General features: G+C 46.7%; 4 protein-coding genes and 1 pseudogene across 4 annotated transcripts; 1 reads left to right on the top strand and 4 right to left on the bottom strand.

The window, feature by feature from the left end:
- Window positions 1-455: 455 nt before the first annotated feature.
- Window positions 456-2,525, bottom strand: LOC101073024 (caveolin-3). Its single transcript, XM_003973215.3, has 2 exons — window positions 2,287-2,525; window positions 456-1,521 (listed from the first exon to the last, which is right to left on the bottom strand). Exons 1-2 carry the CDS (start codon window positions 2,401-2,403, stop codon window positions 1,180-1,182), a joined length of 459 nt encoding a protein of 152 aa, XP_003973264.1. The 5' UTR covers window positions 2,404-2,525; the 3' UTR covers window positions 456-1,179.
- A 3,295-nt stretch (window positions 2,526-5,820) lies between these two features.
- Window positions 5,821-7,704, top strand: LOC115246794 (protein IWS1 homolog). Its single transcript, XM_029826173.1, has 10 exons — window positions 5,821-5,833; window positions 6,045-6,081; window positions 6,167-6,257; window positions 6,349-6,431; window positions 6,522-6,651; window positions 6,726-6,843; window positions 6,931-7,033; window positions 7,112-7,168; window positions 7,236-7,365; window positions 7,471-7,704. Exons 3-10 carry the CDS (start codon window positions 6,228-6,230, stop codon window positions 7,561-7,563), a joined length of 744 nt encoding a protein of 247 aa, XP_029682033.1. The 5' UTR covers window positions 5,821-5,833; window positions 6,045-6,081; window positions 6,167-6,227; the 3' UTR covers window positions 7,564-7,704.
- Window positions 7,705-10,968: 3,264 nt separating this feature from the next.
- Window positions 10,969-14,965, bottom strand: LOC115246792 (probable G-protein coupled receptor). The gene is made up of 3 exons (XM_029826171.1): window positions 14,881-14,965; window positions 13,860-14,013; window positions 10,969-13,634 (listed from the first exon to the last, which is right to left on the bottom strand). Exon 3 carries the CDS (start codon window positions 13,581-13,583, stop codon window positions 12,297-12,299), a length of 1,287 nt encoding a protein of 428 aa, XP_029682031.1. The 5' UTR covers window positions 13,584-13,634; window positions 13,860-14,013; window positions 14,881-14,965; the 3' UTR covers window positions 10,969-12,296.
- A 743-nt stretch (window positions 14,966-15,708) lies between these two features.
- LOC115246764 (protein mono-ADP-ribosyltransferase PARP3-like) lies at window positions 15,709-18,136 on the bottom strand (annotated as a pseudogene).
- Window positions 18,137-18,905: 769 nt separating this feature from the next.
- LOC115246797 (metabotropic glutamate receptor 3-like) lies at window positions 18,906-20,120 on the bottom strand. Its single transcript, XM_029826176.1, has 2 exons — window positions 19,541-20,120; window positions 18,906-19,342 (listed from the first exon to the last, which is right to left on the bottom strand). Exons 1-2 carry the CDS (start codon window positions 19,701-19,703, stop codon window positions 19,269-19,271), a joined length of 237 nt encoding a protein of 78 aa, XP_029682036.1. The 5' UTR covers window positions 19,704-20,120; the 3' UTR covers window positions 18,906-19,268.
- Window positions 20,121-21,042: the final 922 nt, after the last annotated feature.

Below are 21,042 nucleotides of genomic sequence, written 5' to 3'. Positions count from 1 at the left end.
GACACGTCTGAAGACATCTCAGAAAATTCACACACACGGGACTCAAAGGATTTGCTGGGTTTGCTACATGCTGGTGAAAATCCCGGCGGTCATGCGTCTGCGCCTTGCCAGACCGAGGCCAAGCCTGATCCAAGGATCACCATTTCCCAGGCCTGTGTCCTGGAGGGGCCGTCTGTCTGCCTGGGATCTGGGGAATTCCCAAGTGGGCACTTTCAACTGGTGGTCACGTCTGTGACTGATGTCATCCGGGTGTGCCGGAGCAAATAATGGGGTGTGCTTGATGTGCACGGCAGCAGCTTGTGTCATGTGGTGTCTGCACGACTGTCGGGATCAAGGCGTTCCGGAGCGGAGACAGGCTCCAGCTGTCTGTGGCTCTAACGCTGCCGCTGCTTGATCCATACGGAAGAATCGCCCGCACAAGAACGGTCGAACAAACAAACATTATGACACATATATGAATTGAAGGATAATTTATATTCTCAGAATCTTAGAATCAGCAGTAATAATTATAATAGTATAACACAAGTATATTTGATTTGATTCTGTGGATAACTTCAGTGAAACAACACCTCCCATCATCAAACTAATGTATCTATGAAACAGGATCAGCTCCATACTAGTTTACACTTGCATTCCAGTTTGATGTTTCATTCATTCCACACTTTCTTAGCTGGTTGTTTCCCCCAGAAAGTCTACATGTCACGCCGTAATAATCAAAGACGTTGCGCATTTTGAAAAGCAATTGGATAAAAATACACCTGTTTTCTGGTAATGTTGCGAGTGACAGACGGATTCATCTCAGACTGTAGCAACCATCAACACACAACAGGAATAAAGGTGTTGTCTCAGCCGTGTCCATAGTTGCAGCAGTGCCGGGGAGATGGCTTCATGACAATAAGCACTGTGTTTCGGGGTCGGATAAGGCCCTCGTCTGGTTGCAGGTGGCCTCGCCCTCCCAGTTAGGAGAGCTGAGCTGTCCGCTGCAGCTGTCGTGGAGCTTCTGGTTGCAAAATGCACAGCGGGCATATCAGCTGAAGGCTGGTATTTGGGGAGCAGCATGTGAGTAAAGGAGCAGGAGAGGAATCGGGGAGTAAAGCAAGAAGCCAGGACGGATTTGGTTGTGTATAAAAAGATCTGGCACTTTTGTTATTCACACTAGGAATCCTAATTTCTGAATGTTTAGGCCTCTTTGCGTAGTGCGACGCGTATACTGCCGAAGACCTTGCCCAGGGCTTCAAAGAAGGGATCGCAGAAGGTCTGGATGCAGAGGGAGTAGATGCGGCTGATGCACTGGGACTCAATCAGGCAGCTCTTGATGCAGGGAACCACGGCCCAGATGTGGCAGAAGGAGATGCAGGCAAACAGGAAGCCCCAGAGCAGAGCGACGGGGATGCCGAAGATGGCCGACAGGACGCGGTAGCACCAGTACTTGGACACAGTGAAGGTGGTGTAGCTGAGTTTCCACACGCCGTCCAGGCTGTGCGTACCCTCGGGCTCCGCAATGACGTCCTCAAACTCCACCTGGAGGAGGAGATGCTTTAGTTAATTTGCAGATTAACTGACTCATACTGCTGTTCCAGATGCCTGCACCAGATCTCTGCGGGCAAAAACAAGCGTCTGCGCGTTCAGCGTGGATGGATATAAACGGCTCTGAGTTCTGTGTCCCAGTTCGGACCCAGGACCTCTCCAGAGTCCCGTCCACAACAAGAACATGATAACAAACCTCCCAGAACAGGAGGGATCACAGTTATTAGCTGTTTGTGCTAGCACAGGCAATAGCAATCCAGCCAAGGGGGTGAAATGTTAGCAGAGTGTGACATGATAAAAGGAAAGGACAATCAGCGAGTGGAACTCTGTGACTGGACTCTCGGGGAGCGCTGTTTACAAACTGCTCGCTTTATGAAATGAATCAGGCTGAAACTTGGCAGGAGCAGACAACGTGGAGCAGGGTGACATTAAACACGAGCGCGTTCGGTTTTTAACAATGTCAGCGATCACATTAATGCCGTCCCACTCCAACAAAACATCACCTGCCTGTTTATTCTGCGCTGACCTTAGAGAAATGTTTTGTGCTGATAGCATGGCAACAATCACAGCATAAACACTGGTCTAGACCCCTACCCCTTCCCAAAATAAATGTTCTGCTGTTCTATTTAAAGATTCTCCACACAGCGAACCTCTTGTCCTGATCTTGCTCTCATTAGCTTTCTTTACGCATCCACACGCACATTAGTCTGCTCCTAAATCCCGTTTTTTGCGTCTGAAGGGGCTGCATGTTGCACAAACCTTCACCACATCCTCATTGATCTGCTTGGGGTCTCTGTTAATTAGATCAATCTCCTTGGTGTGGCTGTCCTTTACAATCTTCTCCTCGTTGGCGTTGTACTGGTATTGATCCGCCATGGTGGATGCGGCCCCGTGCAGATCCGGCTCAGGCCAGCGACGACGAGAGTGAGCCTTCCCCGATCTCGTCTGTAGTCCAGTATCACCGGCGCGACCCTCCCTCTGGCATACCAGAGGACAGCTGCTGTACACATCCCAATAAAAATGGAGGCCTGACCCCCCGTTTCACAACACACACACATGCGCACACACACACACACACACACACACACACACACACACACACACAGAGTCAAGAGTACACGTATTCCTAATGTAATTCCCGCAGACAGAACTGGCATGCCTTTTGGAAGAGCCCAGGGTTGTGTCACATTTCACGTAGGGTTGTGGGGCAAACTGGGCCGGGTCTGCACCGTAGTGCAAACTACCACCCAAGAGAGCCTCAAACCCACCCCAAAATTAGCAAACACTGCAATCTGGCTCCTGTAGATGGTTGCGCTGTAGAAAATTGGATATTTCAGTCAACAGGACACAATACTTAGCAGCCTATTGTCCACGCAATGTCTGTTCTTAGCTTCTTAATCCAGATATCCAGACCGTGCTGAGGTCCAAGACATAAATTCAAGCGTTCCCAAAATAACCCTGATTCAGTCTTTCCTGAGCAACACAGTTGCTGTTACATGTCAAAACTTTATGCAGCATATCTGCATGCTCGATAAACAAACCCCCAGCGAGGGAAAGGGAGACTCAGGTCAACCACCTTATCTCTCAATCAGCGCAGCGTCAGAAAAGCGCAGGAAGTGAGAGTTTGGCAGATGGATCGACCAGCAGGGAGTGTGGGAGAAGTGGGGGGGGGGGGGGGGGGACCGGAGCAGAGAGCACGGGCTTCAGAGCCAAACTAATTACAGGAGTATTTTTGGTGTGGCGGTGGAGCGAGAGAAGGCCAGTTAGGCACAGACATAGGAGGACAGAAATAGCTCAGTGGAGCCTCAGCAGCCATACTTCTGTGAGTGTCAGTGCTGTCAGTGAGGCTGCAGCCGCTCCTGCATTCAGCTTCCTGTTGACTGACACACTGAGTCCTCGGACTATATATAGGGCCATATAGAACGTGTTGGTATGGATTTCAATAACCTGGATGGCTTTGAAAATACGAGTAGCTGAGTGTGTGTCTGTGTGTGTGTGTGTGTGTACGTTCAAAGGTCCTGTGTGTATGATTTATAATAAGCTCCATTCAGAGAGTAAATAAAATATTCACAAACATGCTTTATTGTTTCATGACCTCAGCATACAGGTCTCTGTTTTTTTTGTTTTTTTTTAAATCAGTTCAATATAAGATATGTATGTCTTCTGATCTGGGTCTCCACCCATGTGTGATGGAATGTTCCTGCAAAACCCTGGATCAGAAAAACAGGGAGAATACCATCGTCGTGCTGATGTACATTGACGTCACTTCTCGAAGACAAGGATGGAAATGTGGGATTAAAACAACCCTCTAAAGTTTGTAGCTGCTTATTTTAGAGAGTTCACCAGACAACTTTTGTGGTGTAGAGCAGGGGTTGCAGGTTTGATCTCTGGGGTCCTCCGCTCTCTGCATCATCACCTCTGGTCTCTGCTCCAGCAGTTTCTCGCTCACCTGGACTTCATTGATCCAGCCCCTCCGGCTCTATTTCCTCCTCCCTGCCTCTTCCCACAAGCAACAAAACTCAACAAAACAGAGGTTTTTTTCTTTTATAGAAAACTAACTTTCTTGGTAAATGTAGTGTTAAATCAGATTCCAAACACTAAAGCTTACAGTGATGCCAATAAATCTCACATTTAAGGGTACAGCCATGAGTGAGTGAGTGAGTGAGTGAGTGAGCGAGAGAGAGAGAGAGCGAGGGAGTGAGTGAGTGAGTGAGTGAGCGAGAGAGAGAGAGAGCGAGGGAGTGAGTGAGTGAGTGAGTGAGTGAGTGAGTGAGTGAGTGAACGAGAGAGAGAGAGTGAGTGAGTGAGTGAGTGAGTGAGTGAGTGAACGAGAGAGAGAGAGTGAGTGAGTGAGTGAGTGAGTGAGTGAGTGAGTGAGTGAGTGAGAGAGTGAGTGAGAGAGTGAGTGAGTGAGTGAGAGAGTGAGTGAGTGAGAGAGTGAGTGAGTGAGTGAGTGAGTGAGTGAGTGAGTGAGGGAGGGAGAGAGAGAGAGAGAGAGAGAGAGAGAGAGAGCAAGCGTGTGTGTGCATTGTTCTCCCCCCCCCCACCTCCCCCGTGGGGAGGTGGGGGGGGGGTTTACAGAGCCTCTCTGACACTGCTGGATGCTAAACCATTGTTATTCTCATCTGTTTCTTCAAACATGAAAGTTTAAACATTTGACTCCTATGAGAAGATTTATTAGAAGCATAATAATTTTTAATGATGATGAGGAATTAAAAAAATAAAATGAGTGTGTTAAAGCCATATTGGTGATTATTCAACAATGTTTTCATTCTAATTATAACTATATACTATAGAATAACTATTTAACTACACAATTTCATAGAAATTGTGACTGTGTGCCCCATCCCTGTCCTCATAATGGTGTGATCATCCTCTCTGAATGCCTAAACTCCCCAGTCCTTTACTTATGTTATTGTATTTGGGCTTATTGTATAGGAAACCCCTATTTTGGAAACCCCCAAAGAAAAGTCAGAGCCAGTGATTCTGTGGTCGGTACTACAATCAAATTGCATTATACAGAAAGATAAATTATTAAAAGAATAAAAGCCATTTTTTCTGGGTGTTAGAATAGAGGCTTTTTGAAGTCTTTTGGGGGATTTTTCAGAGAACGTAGTCGTCATGGTTTTCAAACCACAGATCAAATCTCGCCTATCCGCACGTCTTGGTGTGTGACCCACGGCGCCTGAGTAGTTCTCTTTTAATGTTGGGCTAGATTCTAACACGTACACCTATGAGCACAGAATTATTACTTAGTTCCTGACTGTTGCAATGATGTCAGTGCATTTCATAAAAGCCTTAAAAGATCAAGGTTTAAAATCCCTTGATATCAAAGCCAATGTGATGAAAGCCAGTTAAACAACATGAAAGACAGTTCAAAGACTTAAGAATGAATGTTCAAACCATCACGTCAGTTCATTTATAAATTGAGAGGAAGACAACATGGATTTGCCAGGTGAGCAATTGAGCGACGGTCTTAATTAATGTTACGCTCATAGAAATTACAATTATTTTCAAATCAACTATATTCAGACAATGAAAGGAAATAATGAAGACATTTACAATGCATATTCAACACATATTTGTTCTGCAGAGAAGCATAACACTGTCTGCTCAGACAATGAAGATGAGGAGGTGGTTCAACCATGTGAGTTCTTCATCAGGATAAATTACAAATGAGTATGAGCCAAAACTATTCAAGATATGATTAAATCTTGGCCTGTTTTATGTCTTCTTCTGGCCACAGTGAAGAGAAAGAGGATCTGTTTTCCTGAGAGTGAGGATGAAGAGGAGGAGGTTCCAATAAGTAAGCTTATAACAATCAGGAAACATCCAATATTTATTTTGCATTAAAAAAAGACATGCAAAGAAAAGCACCAATGAACAAGAGGCTTTCTTTATTTATATCAGTTTGAAGTTACGCTTAGTTACATTTAGAATTGGACCAAGTTTAACCTCTGGAAAAATATCAACACAAACAATTCTGATCCCACAAGCCCCATTTTGCTTGTTTTTAGAGAAGAGAAGAGACCAGAGGTCAAGGAACAAGGGGCAGTAAGTATTAAAAAGCTGCAAACAGAGCATAAACTAAGATGGCCTGCTGCTAGCAGTAATACTGGAGTTCCACCCTACTCAGCAGCAGCAGCAGCAGCAGCAGCAGCAGGACTCCCGCCCTCCCCAGAGATAAAGTTGTACTTAACATGATCAGCAGGATGAAGGTGGCCCTTGAGGTTTGTCCCATTTCATTCTCTCCCAGCATTTTCCCCTTCACAACCCCAACCTGCACCTTTGCCCTCTTTAACCCCCATGTTTGCTTGACAGGAGGACCGGATACTGAACAGCCAGAGAAAGCCAGCAGTGAGAAAACTGTGCCTGCTTCCACAAGTCTTGGAACTCATCAAGAAGTATGAAGATGTTGCTTTCAGCCTGTAGCTCCTGATATTTGAGCTGTAGCACTGAGAAGACAAATGAATTGTGGACTGGTTCTCCCCCAGATCAAACTTTGTTGAGACCTTCATCAAGTATGGCCTGTTAACAGAGATCAAAAAGTGGATCAGCCCTCTCCATGACGGGTGCCTCCCAGCACTGCCGATCCGGGTGAGGCTGCTGAATCTTCTGGCAGAGGTAAGTGTCGGTCAGGAGAGGCCGGGCCCTCGTCACATCAGCCTGAATTCTCTCTGTGTCTTTCTTCCTCGCAGCTGCCCATCTCGGACCCTTATCTTCTGATGCACAGCGGCATCAGACACACTGTCGGCATCTTGCTGAGTCACCCCGATGAGACCCAAGCCAACAAAACTGTCATTAGGCAACTCATCAGTGAGAAACACACTTGACCAGGAGACAAAAAAATGTGGTGAACCACGCAGAAGTGTGAGCTGACGGCCTTTTCTTGTCTTTGTCCAGATAAGTGGGTGATTGAAATGTTCGGCCAGTCACTGGAAGATAGGGAGCTGCGGAGAGAGAAAAGTAGGAGGAGAGATGTGCAGCCTCAAAGTCAACCGGACAGGTTACTAGACCAGTTCACTGACTGTCCACTCAAAATTGACGGCATCTTTAACAAATTGATTCTTTTCTTTGTCTGCAGTTCAGTGGAAGAAACCCCTCCCCCAAACCCAGTGAATTCATGGAGAGAGGACCCAGGGCAAGTGGCCTTCAGAGGTTGCACAGTTAAAAGCAGTAGTCACATTATTAACAATTTTCCCCCACAGAACTCTGGAGTCAGGTGACAATCGTGACACAGAGGTGTCTGGTCACTACAGCAGAGCCCGGCTTCCGTCGCTGTCCCAAAAGGTGTACACTGTGCGGCCTCCGTGGAACCTCAAGAGCACTTCCGGCTGGGTGAGTGAACTTTCAGACGAGTGGGAGAATCCCAAATCCAGTCCCAACAGTGTGATCACACGCCGTTGCCATGATGGCTTTCTGATTTTGTACTTGATCCCACAGTGTCCAGTGATGCAGCAGCAGGCGATGCTTGCTAACCACAAGAAAAGGATGTTCCAGAAATCATCCAGTGAGAAGAAAAGAGGCAAGAAGTGAAGGAAACTGCCTCTATTTCTACGACTCCAACCTTCAGTTGGCTTTATTAATTTAGTGTGAATGTAACAGAGAAAAACACTTGTACGTTTCTGCCTTAAAAAGAAATAAAAACATGAAAAAACTCACAAAATAACTGTATCATGTCACATGACGTGGGGGCACATTTAAAGTCAGCGGACAAGCGATCAGTCAGAGGAGGACTGGTGACTTTATTTACAACTTTATCCATCATGAAATGGACAACGAAGACCGCACCGCTCTGCAAAAGAAGAAAGGCTGAGGAGGAGTCAAATATAGTCAAAATATAAAGATAACATTAGGGCCTGTAGGGCCTGGAGTGGATGTATGTGTGGTGTATGTAGGGCCTGTAGTGGATGTATGTGTGGTGTATGTAGGGCCTGTAGTGGATGTATGTGTGGTGTATGTAGGGCCTGGAGTGGATGTATGTGTGGTGTATGTAGGGCCTGTAGTGGATGTATGTGTGGTGTATGTAGGGCCTGTAGTGGATGTATGTGTGGTGTATGTAGGGCCTGTAGTGGATGTATGTGTGGTGTATGTAGGGCCTGTAGTGGATGTATGTGTGGTGTATGTAGGGCCTGTAGTGGATGTATGTGTGGTGTATGTAGGGCCTGTAGTGGATGTATGTGTGGTGTATGTAGGGCCTGTAGTGGATGTATGTGTGGTGTATGTAGGGCCTGTAGTGGATGTATGTGTGGTGTATGTAGGGCCTGTAGTGGATGTATGTGTGGTGTATGTAGGGCCTGGAGTGGATGTATGTGTGGTGTATGTAGGGCCTGTAGTAGATGTATGTGTGGTGTATGTAGGGCCTGTAGTGGATGTATGTGTGGTGTATGTAGGGCCTGTACTGGATGTATGTGTGGTGTATGTAGGGCCTGTAGTGGATGTATGTGTGGTGTATGTAGGGCCTGTAGTGGATGTATGTGTGGTGTATGTAGGGCCTGTAGTGGATGTATGTGTGGTGTATGTAGGGCCTGTAGTGGATGTATGTGTGGTGTATGTAGGGCCTGTAGTGGATGTATGTGTGGTGTATGTAGGGCCTGTAGTGGATGTATGTGTGGTGTATGTAGGGCCTGGAGTGGATGTATGTGTGGTGTATGTAGGGCCTGTAGTGGATGTATGTGTGGTGTATGTAGGGCCTGTAGTGGATGTATGTGTGGTGTATGTAGGGCCTGTAGTGGATGTATGTGTGGTGTATGTAGGGCCTGTAGTGGATGTATGTGTGGTGTATGTAGGGCCTGTAGTGGATGTATGTGTGGTGTATGTAGGGCCTGTAGTGGATGTATGTGTGGTGTATGTAGGGCCTCGAGTGGATGTATGTGTGGTGTATGTAGGGCCTGTAGTAGATGTATGTGTGGTGTATGTAGGGCCTGTAGTGGATGTATGTGTGGTGTATGTAGGGCCTGTAGTGGATGTATGTGTGGTGTATGTAGGGCCTGTAGTGGATGTATGTGTGGTGTATGTAGGGCCTGTAGTGGATGTATGTGTGGTGTATGTAGGGCCTGTAGTGGATGTATGTGTGGTGTATGTAGGGCCTGTAGTGGATGTATGTGTGGTGTATTTAGGGCCTGTAGTGGATGTATGTGTGGTGTATGTAGGGCCTGTAGTGGATGTATGTGTGGTGTATGTAGGGCCTGTAGTGGATGTATGTGTGGTGTATGTAGGGCCTGTAGTGGATGTATGTGTGGTGTATGTAGGGCCTGTAGTGGATGTATGTGTGGTGTATGTAGGGCCTGTAGTGGATGTACGTCCTACAGCTTTATTGTTTGTACAGAAATAAGGAAAGGAGAAACATATGTATAGTGTGGATGTACTGTATGTTTGAATACATGTCAGAGTGAGCCTCCGGCATCTTGGAGTGGGCACCACCTCCACCACATCAAAGACACTACCTCCACCACATCAAAGACACCACCTGACCCCTGGGAACCAGGCAGGTGAGGTCTGTAATCGAATGCTTCAGCTGCAGTAATATTACTGATCTCAATATGACTAAATTGAGACACATTTTGGTTTAATCCTATTAGTAATTAACACATTTTTCTGTCACAATGTTACATGAATATGTAAAAAAAACATCCTGCCTTTTACTTCTGGAATCTTTTAGTCAATTTACCAACATTATTTGCTAGCAAATGTTTCCTAAATTCTTGTATCAGACCATCACCAGTTGTGCCGTCTGTGGGAACATACTCTGAGCACTTAAACTTCTTAAACTTCTTCAGCCCTGTATATTTTTCTGAGGCGTCTTCACTAATTCAGAAATACAGGTCCATCACGCTTTTAGATCCCAGCCCAACACACCTGTTGAAGGATGTTTTACCAATTATAGGCAGTTCTATTCTAGACCAGATCAATTGTTCTTTATTGACAGGTTATGTACCTCGGTCCTACAACGTGGCAGTGATTAAACCATTGCTTAAAAAACCATCACTGGATCCCGACGTGTTAGCAAGTTATAGGCCGTTGTCCACCCTTCCTCTCCTCTCCCATCCTCTCCTCTCCTCTCCTCTCCTCTCCTCTCCTCTCCTCTCCTCTCCTCTCCTCTCCTCTCCTCTCCTCTCCTCTCCTCTCCCCCTCCCCTCTCCTCTCTTCTCCCCGTCTCTCTCCTCTCCTCTCCTCTCCTCTCCTCTCCTCGTCCTCTCCTCTCCTCTCCTCTCCTCTCCTCTCCTCTCCTCTCCTCTCCTCTCCTCTTTTTTACTTTGAATATTTTTCTTATTACACAGTTGAGCAAATTTGTCTAGGTTGCGAAGAAGGCTAAGGTCGGCCCTGGAGTCAGGAATTCAGACTTCAAACACCTCATCCTCTCTGGTGTTGGTTGGTTGGTTTCCCATTTAATCTGTATTTTATCGAGCTTTCTCATCTATTTGGCTGCTGTAGTGGCATCCTTGGACCCTACAGGAGAGGATCACAATGGGGGAGGAGGATGGTTTACGGTTAAACCCTCTCCTTTACTGGCCTGATACACAAAACCTCCGCCTCTTCAATATTGCAGAAGCAAAGATGAGCTGCCGGCCAGCACATTGGTGGCAATAGGGTCCACGCATCATGACCATCCTCCATCAAAATGCGATACATCTAAATACATTTCTCAGAATGTATTTGAAGATGAGAGAGAGCATAAACCAGGAACCAGACAGAAATCAGTAATAAAGTCACGACCCGGTTACGGAAGCCCTAACAGCATTACAGCCTTTAAAAATCAAATTTAAAACACGTAATCATGTTTGTCATATGCATCTGCATCTCTTAATACATTTATTCATTAGGCGTGATTTATATGACGGGACATTGCGACTGTCAAAATTACGTCGGACACAAAAGTCATACAACTGACATGTTGAAGAATGAATGAAATGATAAGAATTTATTCATAACTACCAATATTACATGTCCAGATGCTCAAATGCACTTATAAATATGCCCAAATAGCAATCAATGCCATGGATAATGTAATTGTAATTGAAAATTTGTGTTATTTTGTATGGGTGCGTAAAAACAAGCGTTAAATGGAACGAGAAACACGCACACCTCCTGCTGACTCATCAAAAACAGGCGTTATTGTGAAATCCGGTTTTATTAACCCAAAATGTGCGCTTGCTTTGAGGTTGACATCCCAAATATGCACAATCAATACAATGATAAATACTTTTTTTTTTTTAATTCTATCAGAAAAATCTTGTAAAACATGTTTTACATTTTTATTAACAGTACAGGTTTGGTTAAACATTGTTCTTAAGTGCTTCAGCTTACTTTTGTATTGTCTGAGGTCTCCAGAATCCAATCAATGATGGAGGGGAAGCTACTGGTATTTAGCGCCCTCTCTTGGTCACCATCTTCCATCTTCCTCTAAAATGCCGGTGGCGGCTGCCTGTGACGATGCAGAGGCGGGATTTGAACTCTAGATTTAATACGTTTATTGGGTCGCACCTCTGACAACATCAAAAAAGTCTTCCCTGAGTTCCCAGTTCATCTGCTAACAAAACTTTCAATAATGAGGACATCCTGGCACGATACTTTGTAGAAAACTCCAGATTTAAATTTCCAGTTTTGCAATTAAATAGGGGGTGCACAGTAAAAAATAAATAAAAAAGTGGTAGTCCCACCAAAATATCCACCAAAGAAGTCAAAGGTCCACAACAACAGGACACACCTCCCAGACAGGCCTGATTTACGATTGTCCTCTGGACAAGATTTATTTTGTCTACTTATTAATTAATCGCCAAATGTATGAGGCCCCATTAAGTATGAGATTTGTGTATGTGTGTGTGTGTGTGTGTGTGTGTGTGTGTGCATCTCTCTGTAAGGTTCTTGTTGCTATGCAGGTCACAGTCTCACTCAGTCCCTATAACAACATGCTCAAAAGGCATCTGGCCTCTATCAACATATCTGTCACCCAGGTGTCTCAGGAAGGAGACAAATATTTAACCTTTGGACAATAATTGAAAATCTGCTGGATGGATTTTGGAACAGAAACATTGACTTTTTAATTGCCGGGGTTTCATAAAAATATATATCACTGGGTACGAGTTTCCTCAAAGGAGATGCTTCATGAGGCGGCCACCTTTAGGTGACAAACTCAGACTTTAGCAGGGACTCATTTAAATGTAGCAAAAAGAAACGTTGAATGATGTACCCAAGGAACATTTTCAGAAGTTTTTGTTAGACTGTAGCACCATCGGATGAAATGAGAAGATAAAACTGACATGTGTCCATCACTGTGATGTGTGTTCCACAGGGACTAGTCCGGGCACCTTTACACTTCGGTCCGCTGTGTTTTGGGGATGGGACCCAACACAGCCTGATGGGGCTTCTGTTGATTTGCTGCTTCTCTGGAAAAACTGGAGGAGGTTTTCCTGCAGGGAACCCTCGTGGCTGGATGCCCCGATCTCTGTGGCCTGCGTGGAGCAGCAGCGGTGAAACTTCACCAGCTGTTCTCTGATTTGCCTGTTCAAAAGCCCGTAGAAGAAGGGATTGACTGCAAAGGAGGAGTAGGCCAGCCAGGTCACCACCTCCTCCAGGTCCCCCGGGCTCTGCAGGGAGCCAGTCAGAGACATGTGCAGGTGGAAGATGAAAAAGGGCAGCCAGCACAGCAAGAACTGACCCACGATGAAGACCAAGGTGAGGGCGGCCTTGCCCCCGCTGAAGGCCCTCTCTGGAGACAGACGCTGGGGCAGACTGTGGGCGGCGCCAATCATGGTGGTCTGGCTGTTGATGGAGTCCGAGCGGTTCTTGGCGAGGTTGGCGTTGGCCCAGGCGGGCACGGTGGGGACCAGCTGCAGGGCGGCAGAGCGAGCCACCTTGTAGACGGCGCAGTAGACGGCCAGTATGACCACCGCGGGGAGCAGGAAACAGACCACGGTGAAGAGCACGGCGAACACGCCTCGCAGGCGGCTGTGGCTGGCGTGAAGCGAGCAGTGGGCTGCGGCGATGGAGCTCTGGTGCCCGTAAGCCGGCCACCCAAAAACGGAGACCAGAGCCAAGAGGGCCGACTTCACCCAGATCAGGAGCATGACGCCGACGGCGAGGTTGATGGTCATCTTGACCTCGTAGCGCATTGGGTGGACAATGTAGAAGTAGCGCTCCACGTTGACGGCCGTGATGGTGAGGATGGTCAGAGAGATGAGGAAGACGTTGAGGAAGATGTAAACCTGACACTCCAGGACAGTGAACGCCACCGTGCTGAAAAATGGCGAGCTGGATATGATGCCTAGCGGCATGAGCAGGATGGCGCACAGCAGGTCCACGCCGCACAGGTGACACACAAACGCAAATCTCTTGAGGTGGGGGGCCCGCGCGATGGCCACCATCACGCCGGTGTTGGACAGCAAGGCAATGAGATTCAGGGTCACCATGCAGAACAACCCGAAAAGGTCTTTGATCTGGGACTGGGAGCTGGTGACCACGCCCACATCGGCGGGAACTGTGGGATTTGTAGTCCATACGGTTGTGGTGAGGTTCGGCAGGCCCGCCAGCACCGGGGCGGGTCTGACGGCCATCATGTTACTTCTTAAGGACTCCCTCCATTTCCAAGGCCGTTGTGGATGGAAGTTCTGTGTTAAAGAGACCAAACTGTTCTGACACGAGCTCAAATAACTAATGGACATTATGTCTGAAGCTGCAGAAGCAGCAGTTGAAGCTGTCCAACAGCTTTCGAGCAGATATTTGCTAGGCGAAATTATTTTATCTGCACAACACAATTTTTTTTTTTTTTGAGGAAAATACACCAACACAGCACAAATTGTACATTTGATCTACTTCATCGATCTTCCACTCACCTGGTCCCGTCACTGATGGCGTATGTCTGACTGCAGGTCACCCAAAGTGTCTTCAGTCCTCAGGAGATTCAAACTGAGTGTAGATGTGACAGATGTGGACGCTCTCTCTCTCTCTCTCTGTGTGTGTGTGTCCACGTCACTCCTGTCCTGCGCTCTGTGTGGTACTGACTGTCACTCATTGTTTCTTTTTTTGTCCTCACCCGCGCAGCCTCTTCTCTGTGTCCTATTCTCCACCAGATTCTTGCTCAGTTATAACACACAGTGTTGGTTTTCACACACGTTTATTTAGCATTAAGGGTGGGGAGTTTAGAGAGGGGTCTATTTATAGTAATTACACGATAACAGTGCTTTAAACCATGAAACCTATTTCATTTATAATCACATACAGAAACAGAAGTAAATTATAGTAATATCTGTTAGGATCACCAGACTGCTCAAAAGAAGGAGGCCAAACGTCGAGCAGCTACTTTACTTTATTATTTTCAGTGCAAAAATGCAGCAGGTAATAAGAAAACTCACCAGACATGTAGGCATCAGAACTTTAGTGTGTTTTTAAATCATGCAGTCATGATTTATGAGCTATATGTTTATCCTGCATTCTAACCACTAGAGCTGCTTGAGTAGAAATGTTTCACTTCAGATTTGCATAAGTGAAGGTACCTTTGCCTTGATCACAGCCCGTATGCTTAACATTCAAATAGATGCGCTTTTAAGCAAGTGCAAAAGAATTAAGTCCTCCTTCAGAGAAATATATTATCATTTCTGCCGGTTTTATAAATCCACACCGCGCTAATGAATGCAGCGAGGTGTAAAAGGTGAAAGAAAAGTGAAACCAAGGAGAACTCGGGAGCTAAACCCAAGATCTGGGAAAGTACAAACTCAGGAAAGTATTAAAAGTCGAAGGAACAGCGAGGCCCCCGTCACACTGTGCAAAACAATAAGGCACCAAGGCAGCGAGAATCCCCATTGCATTATGGGAAAAGACTCTGCAGACAATCATATTCAGAGACCGGCGTTTCACCTTCCACTGAGCGAGCGGGGCCCTGTCAACTCCTCCCCTGAGCTGAATCAGGCCATCTTCAGCTCCAGCAGGTAACGCAGGCGACACTGACTCTACTTTGTAGATGAGAGTACTCGCTGTTGCTGAAGTGGCCTGCCGGAGTATGGGGGCTGATCCACAGGCGGCCCCTGGGGCAACGGACACTTCTTCCCCTCCAGCGTGAGTGAAAGTGTCCTCTTTGGATCCTGAAAACACAGAAGTGGAGCCTATGACCCGACTTGTTGCTTTAATGTCGCCTGACAGCTTGCTGTCCTCCTCAGGCGCATCACACCTCCTGCTGGGGAGTTTGTGAGACTTGAACTCAGACGCTAAGTCCAGTTTTGCTGAAAGAAACGCGCATTGGTCGCCGAAAGTGTAATAGAGGTGTAATAAACAAGTGTACCCGGCTACACCAGTCCTCGCGCCACCACGCTAGTCAAAGCCTGCAGGAGCCTTCTTTAAGGAGGAGTTGTCACGGTGATGGTCTTCTCCTTCCCAAGGGCGAACCTCGCACAGAAACATCACGCCGGTGTTTTTGGAGGTTCGTACTACAAAAACACACACACGTTATAATAATATAGTTATGATCGCATCCAGGTTTATTTAAGGCTTCTTTGCCGTCGTGGAGTCAGCCTCACCGTAACCAGCGGATTTGCTGTTTTCAGATGCAAAGTAGATGCCGCGACCGACACGGCCCCCTGAGTGGGGCATGATCCTCAGGCCGCTCTTCAGGATGGCTGCCACCACCGCTATGTTTTGTGCCGTGCCACAGAAGACGGCGGTTCTCCAGGCTGTCGTTTTCACCGAAGCGTCTCCCTGAGACGTGCAGTGAATGTTAGCCGGAGGAGGTCGGTCCTGTCGGATCAGTGGAGCTGCTCTTACCTCCGTCTCTCTGTCCGCCTCCCACACGTTGAGGATCTTTGGATTGCGGTAACCGTTTGAAGTCATTTCCAGGTACTTTTGTATAATCTTTCGATGACAAACAAGATTTATTTATTATTAGCAGCTTCAGCTTTCAGTATTTTTATTCCTGCTGTAGAAAATGAGATGTAATAGATTCAATACCAACAAAAAACAATAAAAGTGCCTTTGTGCCGAGCAGAGGAGCAGCACAGGCGAAGGACCCAACATCTCATCCCTGGCGTGGCCATATAAGAGCTTCGCATTAGATGGTACCTTAAATGTTTCTGTCTCTGTGTCCCAGCAGACTCAGGGCGGCATCTGAGAGAGTTGTAGTCTTGATCCAGAGGGTGAGGAACCGTCTCTATCATCTCCTCCTGCGCCTTCTCGGTCTCCGACTTCAGAGTCTGGGCCAGCTCGATGTCTGCCAGCACCTTCGCACGCAACAGGAAAAAAGAAGTTAGCCGTTGCTGCAAACGTCGAGGGCTCTTTAAAATGATCTCACCATGAGCATCTCTTTTTTTGCTCCACAATTTCTTGGCTGTTGATCGTTGGCGGCCTGTTCCGGCCAAAGTTGTGTGGAACGGTGGTGAAGAACTTTGAGGAAAGCTCTTCCAGGCGCGAGCTTCCTCTTCGTTGCTTCATGGCTGCTTCGATCTCCTCCAGCACTTCAAAGCCCTTTGCAATCTGCATTTTACTGAGTTTCCAAAAGGCATCTTCTTGATGTCTGCATAAAAAGAAAACACGTGTGCGCACGTGAAAGCCCACGTCGCAAAAAAAAAGGTGTGACTTTTAATTCCTTTATATCTTTATCCAGTAACTATGATCCTAAAATAGGAGTCAGAGATCATCTGTGCTTAAGTGGTGATGCTGTGCATGTTTTACATCCCTCACCTCGTCCAAAATTCCACCAGTTTTCCACACTGGTTAAGCTGGTGTTCTTATTCAGAACCAGTTTGAAGCGTGCTGAGCTGAGACGCACCCACCTAAGTTCATGCATTCCTAGCCTTCTTTAAAACATGTCGTTGCTGAAAAATCAGCTTATCAGGTTCTTGGTGGCGCCGTCGAGCGTGCAGGGAAGGACGAAGAATTTTGCTGACTTGACGTTTTTGCCGTCCACTTCGTCCACCTGGAAGCACACGTTTAGATGCTCATGCCAAACCGCTGCAGTTTGAGGCGCTGCATCAGGGAGGATAACGGCCCACCTTGACCTCGGCGTCCTGCTCTCCATCCACCTCGATCATGGTGTACTTCCCAGCGTAGGACACAAAGTTCGACCGATCGCTCCAGCTGTTCTTTGTCTTGTCTTTAAACTTCTTTTCAAAGTCCTTGACAGCTTTTTCCAGCTTATCAAACGGGCTGAGTTTGCTCTGTCCCACTTCCCCCTGGATTTCAAAGAGGAGCCAATCAGTGCTCACAATGATGTTACGTGATAGCGAGGGCAAACTAACTTACCACCCTGCCCCATCTGTTCCAAGAATAGAACCGGTTGTTGTCTTTGATCACTTGAATGACGTAGAACTTGTTATTGTTTTGCCCGATGTTTGTTTGATTGAGCATGCAGTCGTAGTCTTCGTGCACCTGGTGAGACAACACACGTTAGCAAACATTACGAAAGCGGAGAACTCCACGGAAGCGTCGCGGCCACCTGCTCCTCACCTCGGCAGATGCTGACACCTGGCAGTGTTCATCCACCTTCCTCCTGCCTTTGACCTGCGGCCCCGCAGCCAGGAGGGCCTCTTTGGCGGAGGTGAAGGCATCTTTGGGCTCCGAAGTCTCCTCTTTTGCCTTCTTCCCTCCTGCCCTGGCAGCAGAGGCGGCTCTCCTCTTTGGTGGCATGATCCTGTTTGGAAGAGCAAGGAGAGAAAGCTACTGATGAATGTAATTTAATCCTGGACAGGCTCAGACATGCCCGACCATTTCACCCTCCCTCACCGAGGAGCAGCACAAATGGATCAATTACGCATGTGACGTTAGTTACCATGTAATTACTAGTTAGTAATGACATGTAGGGACAGGGGTAATAAGCTGGTGCCAGATGAGCAAGCTTAATGTTCCTTTTAAAAGCAATTGTCACCTTAAATGTGAGTTATTTTGAAAACGACGTGAATTCTTGAGTAACTTGCCTTTGACGTCACTAATCAATCCACCGAGGCCACGGCAGGACAGACGGACAAAGACGACTCTATTACCGCGGAGGCGGCGACCCACAGCGGCTCGTCCGAGGGCGATGAATGCAGGAAGTTTGCAGTGACTTACAGTCATGGAGGAAGAGGAGGAGCTCCGCTACGTTTGGCCTGGGCGAGGCATCATGCTAACGCCGAATGAGCTAGGCTAACTAGCGGCTACAGCGCCACCTAGCTCAGTGCGGTAATTACTGTCACGTGATCGACACACGCTCTATTAAGTATTTCACACGGAGGAAAAGAACAGCACACTTTTCCAAACAAGCACAAGTTGTTTTCGCCCTGAAGCAACTTCAGATGGCATAGCTCTAATCTAAACATAGTTTAGCAGAAACATATAGTCGATTACTCACATGCTAATAAGGTTGGCATTAATTAATCATAATATATATATGTTTATAATTATATGTAACGACGTATCATAGTTATATTTAAAGCTAAACAGAAATAGTTTTATACTTTCTTCCTATGCAATATTTACAGCAAGAAACAGCTGTTTCCTTTTGAAATGCTGCTCTTCTCTATGGACACTAGGTGGCAGTAGTAAGCCTAATTCACGCTTGTTATCCCCCCTTAAGATATTGTTCGGTCTCGTCAGATGGCGGCGATAAAACAGATCAGATTTTAAAATCCAGACGGACGCAAAACATTATGATACATTTTCCATGTTTTCCTTTTTGTCACACCTGAAAGTGTTCCTGTGAAAGACACCAAATTTACTCAAGGCAGCTGCGCAGCATCAGTGCAGCCTGGCTGGTGTGGGTCTAAATAGTGTTCATAAATGTTTAAAAACTTAATTATTCTCCAAAGGTGTTTGGCTAGCGCATATTTTCACAGTAGATATCTGAATGTGTAAAAGGAAATCTCATTTAATTGAGCTTATTATCATGTGCAAGAACGAGCCATGAGGTCAAATTTGTATTGATTAAAAAAAGACACCATTTATTTACATAAATTACAAGAAAGCACAAACTGGATCACCAAAGTCTACATTAAAAAGGTCTTGTACATTATATATTACATTTAACAGATTTACTATAGTTTACTCCATCATTGCAAATAGAAGTTGTAATACAAGGGCTAAAACTTCATCGTCATCTCATTTAAAATTGCTAATCAAACAGAACAGAATCATAGAATTGGGAACATTGTACTCACAGCACTTTGAGGACAACAAAGTCAGGACAACCGTCTGCGCGATCTCTGTAATATCTGAGACACCTGATTGAGGACTAGAGATTAAATAACTGTTTACAACGTCTGGCAGAGGAGCCGGGCCGGCTTTCACAAGGACGAGGTTGTGGAGTCCACGACCTCCCGTCCGTTGCACACCGTCGGGACAACGTTGGAGGCAGATGCTGTGAGACATTAAACAATAATGAGAAGGAATGTTTTCATTCACATTTACAGCCACACTGGCAGTTGAAAAGCAAATTTCCTTCCTTCTATTCTGCATTGTTTTCATGACCAAATGTCGGCGTGAAAAGATGTGAGTTGGATAAAATTAGAACGTTACTAATATAAAGTAAAACACTTTGAAATGTGTGTGCGTGTACCTTGAGAGAAGCTGGAGCCCGGGCCGGTGGTCACGCTGAAGCGGGTGGTGGCGACTCTGAGGGTGCAGACATTCTTCTGGGGCTGGAACAGGATGATGTGGACCTTCGGCGCGAACAGGCAGCCCAACACCACTGAGCCGCTCAGGCTGACGGAGATGCACATGGTGGTGGTCTGAACCTGGAGGAGGACAGAGGGTTCACAAACAAGGTCAGCGACAGGTCCTCTTCAGGAGGTCCTGATGATGCTCTCAAGAAGTAGAACCACGCGTCTTCATTAACAAGAGGGAGCTCAGAGGAGGGGGAGCGAGCGAAAGCTAAAAGGGTTGAGCTGTCTGTTGTTGCCGTTCTCCTCATGCTCCGTTCCAACAAGTCTGCTCACGTTGCGCTAAAAAAGGTGCAGGCACCCGACACGTTGATCACGTTGATGTAAGACGGTGAAAAAATGATTTGTTTCCTGAAACATTTGAAAACACACATGCAAAATATGTGAATTGTTGCCAACACAAGGTCGTGGTACGTTCCGGCATGTATATCATGATAGGTGCAGGGATCTGTGCACCATAAATTCAGCATTAAGATTCAATTCATGCCGCCTCTGAACACAGCACACATGGCGCTGCGCTCAGGTCCTGGATTGAGATGTCAATTCCTCAGAACCCATGACAGGTTCGCTGTAAATCAGGTTTATTTGGGCCAGTGCTAAACGTTCTTCACTTTGGACCCATCGTTGACTTAACCTGAGGACGGGACCGCTGGAGCGACCTGTTAAGTGGTTTAAATAATTTATGGTGCTTTAGGAGAGCAGAGGACGAGGAATTTGCCTCCGCAGTCACATTCGGTTTTGGCACAGTTTTCCAGTGGAGGGTGTTTCTCTTCACTGGTTTAACAATTTTGTTTTGTAAATGCAGTGATTTTTATTGGCTTGCTTAAGGTAGAACGTCCCAGCAGATGTAAAATTCAAGCTTTTATTGGTGTTTCTCTTCTGGATCAACCCGCAACGACCATGTCTGAGCAGGCCGACACCAACGCCGGCGCAGTAGCTCTGAATATCCATCGTTGTCTCGCCTGTTTGCAGCCCATCTTTTGATGTTTACTCTGTCGTGCTAGCTGCCGAAATGAGATGACCAGCCCGCGGCCTCAGGATATGAGGCAAAGCTTCCATATTTCATAAGGTAATCAGACATGTCCACGCTACAGTGGGCGGCATTCAGGGGCCTTCGACAGTTCCAGACAGACCCTCATCATATCCAAGATTTGCATCAGGCTGCAACATCCGAGAGGTGTCGGAGTCCTGGTGTAAATCAGCGACCACACGACCGTACTGTACCTGTGAAAGAGCCGAGCCGACTCATTGGCTCTGGCTATTACTCATCGGCCGGGGGGGGCTCTGCCGTCTGTTTGATGAGCCCCTTTGTGGCTGTGGGTCTCGTGTTGCCTGAGGGGAGCGACAGCTCCTCTGAGCATTTCTGTAATCCCAGGACAGAGGCCACAGCTGGGAATCA

The sequence above is a fragment of the Takifugu rubripes genome, chromosome 19 (genome assembly GCF_901000725.2).
Source record: "Takifugu rubripes chromosome 19, fTakRub1.2, whole genome shotgun sequence".
NCBI classification, from domain to species: domain Eukaryota; kingdom Metazoa; phylum Chordata; class Actinopteri; order Tetraodontiformes; family Tetraodontidae; genus Takifugu; species Takifugu rubripes.
The sequence above is the reverse complement of the archived record's forward strand: the minus strand, read 5'-3'. Positions and strand labels throughout refer to the sequence as shown.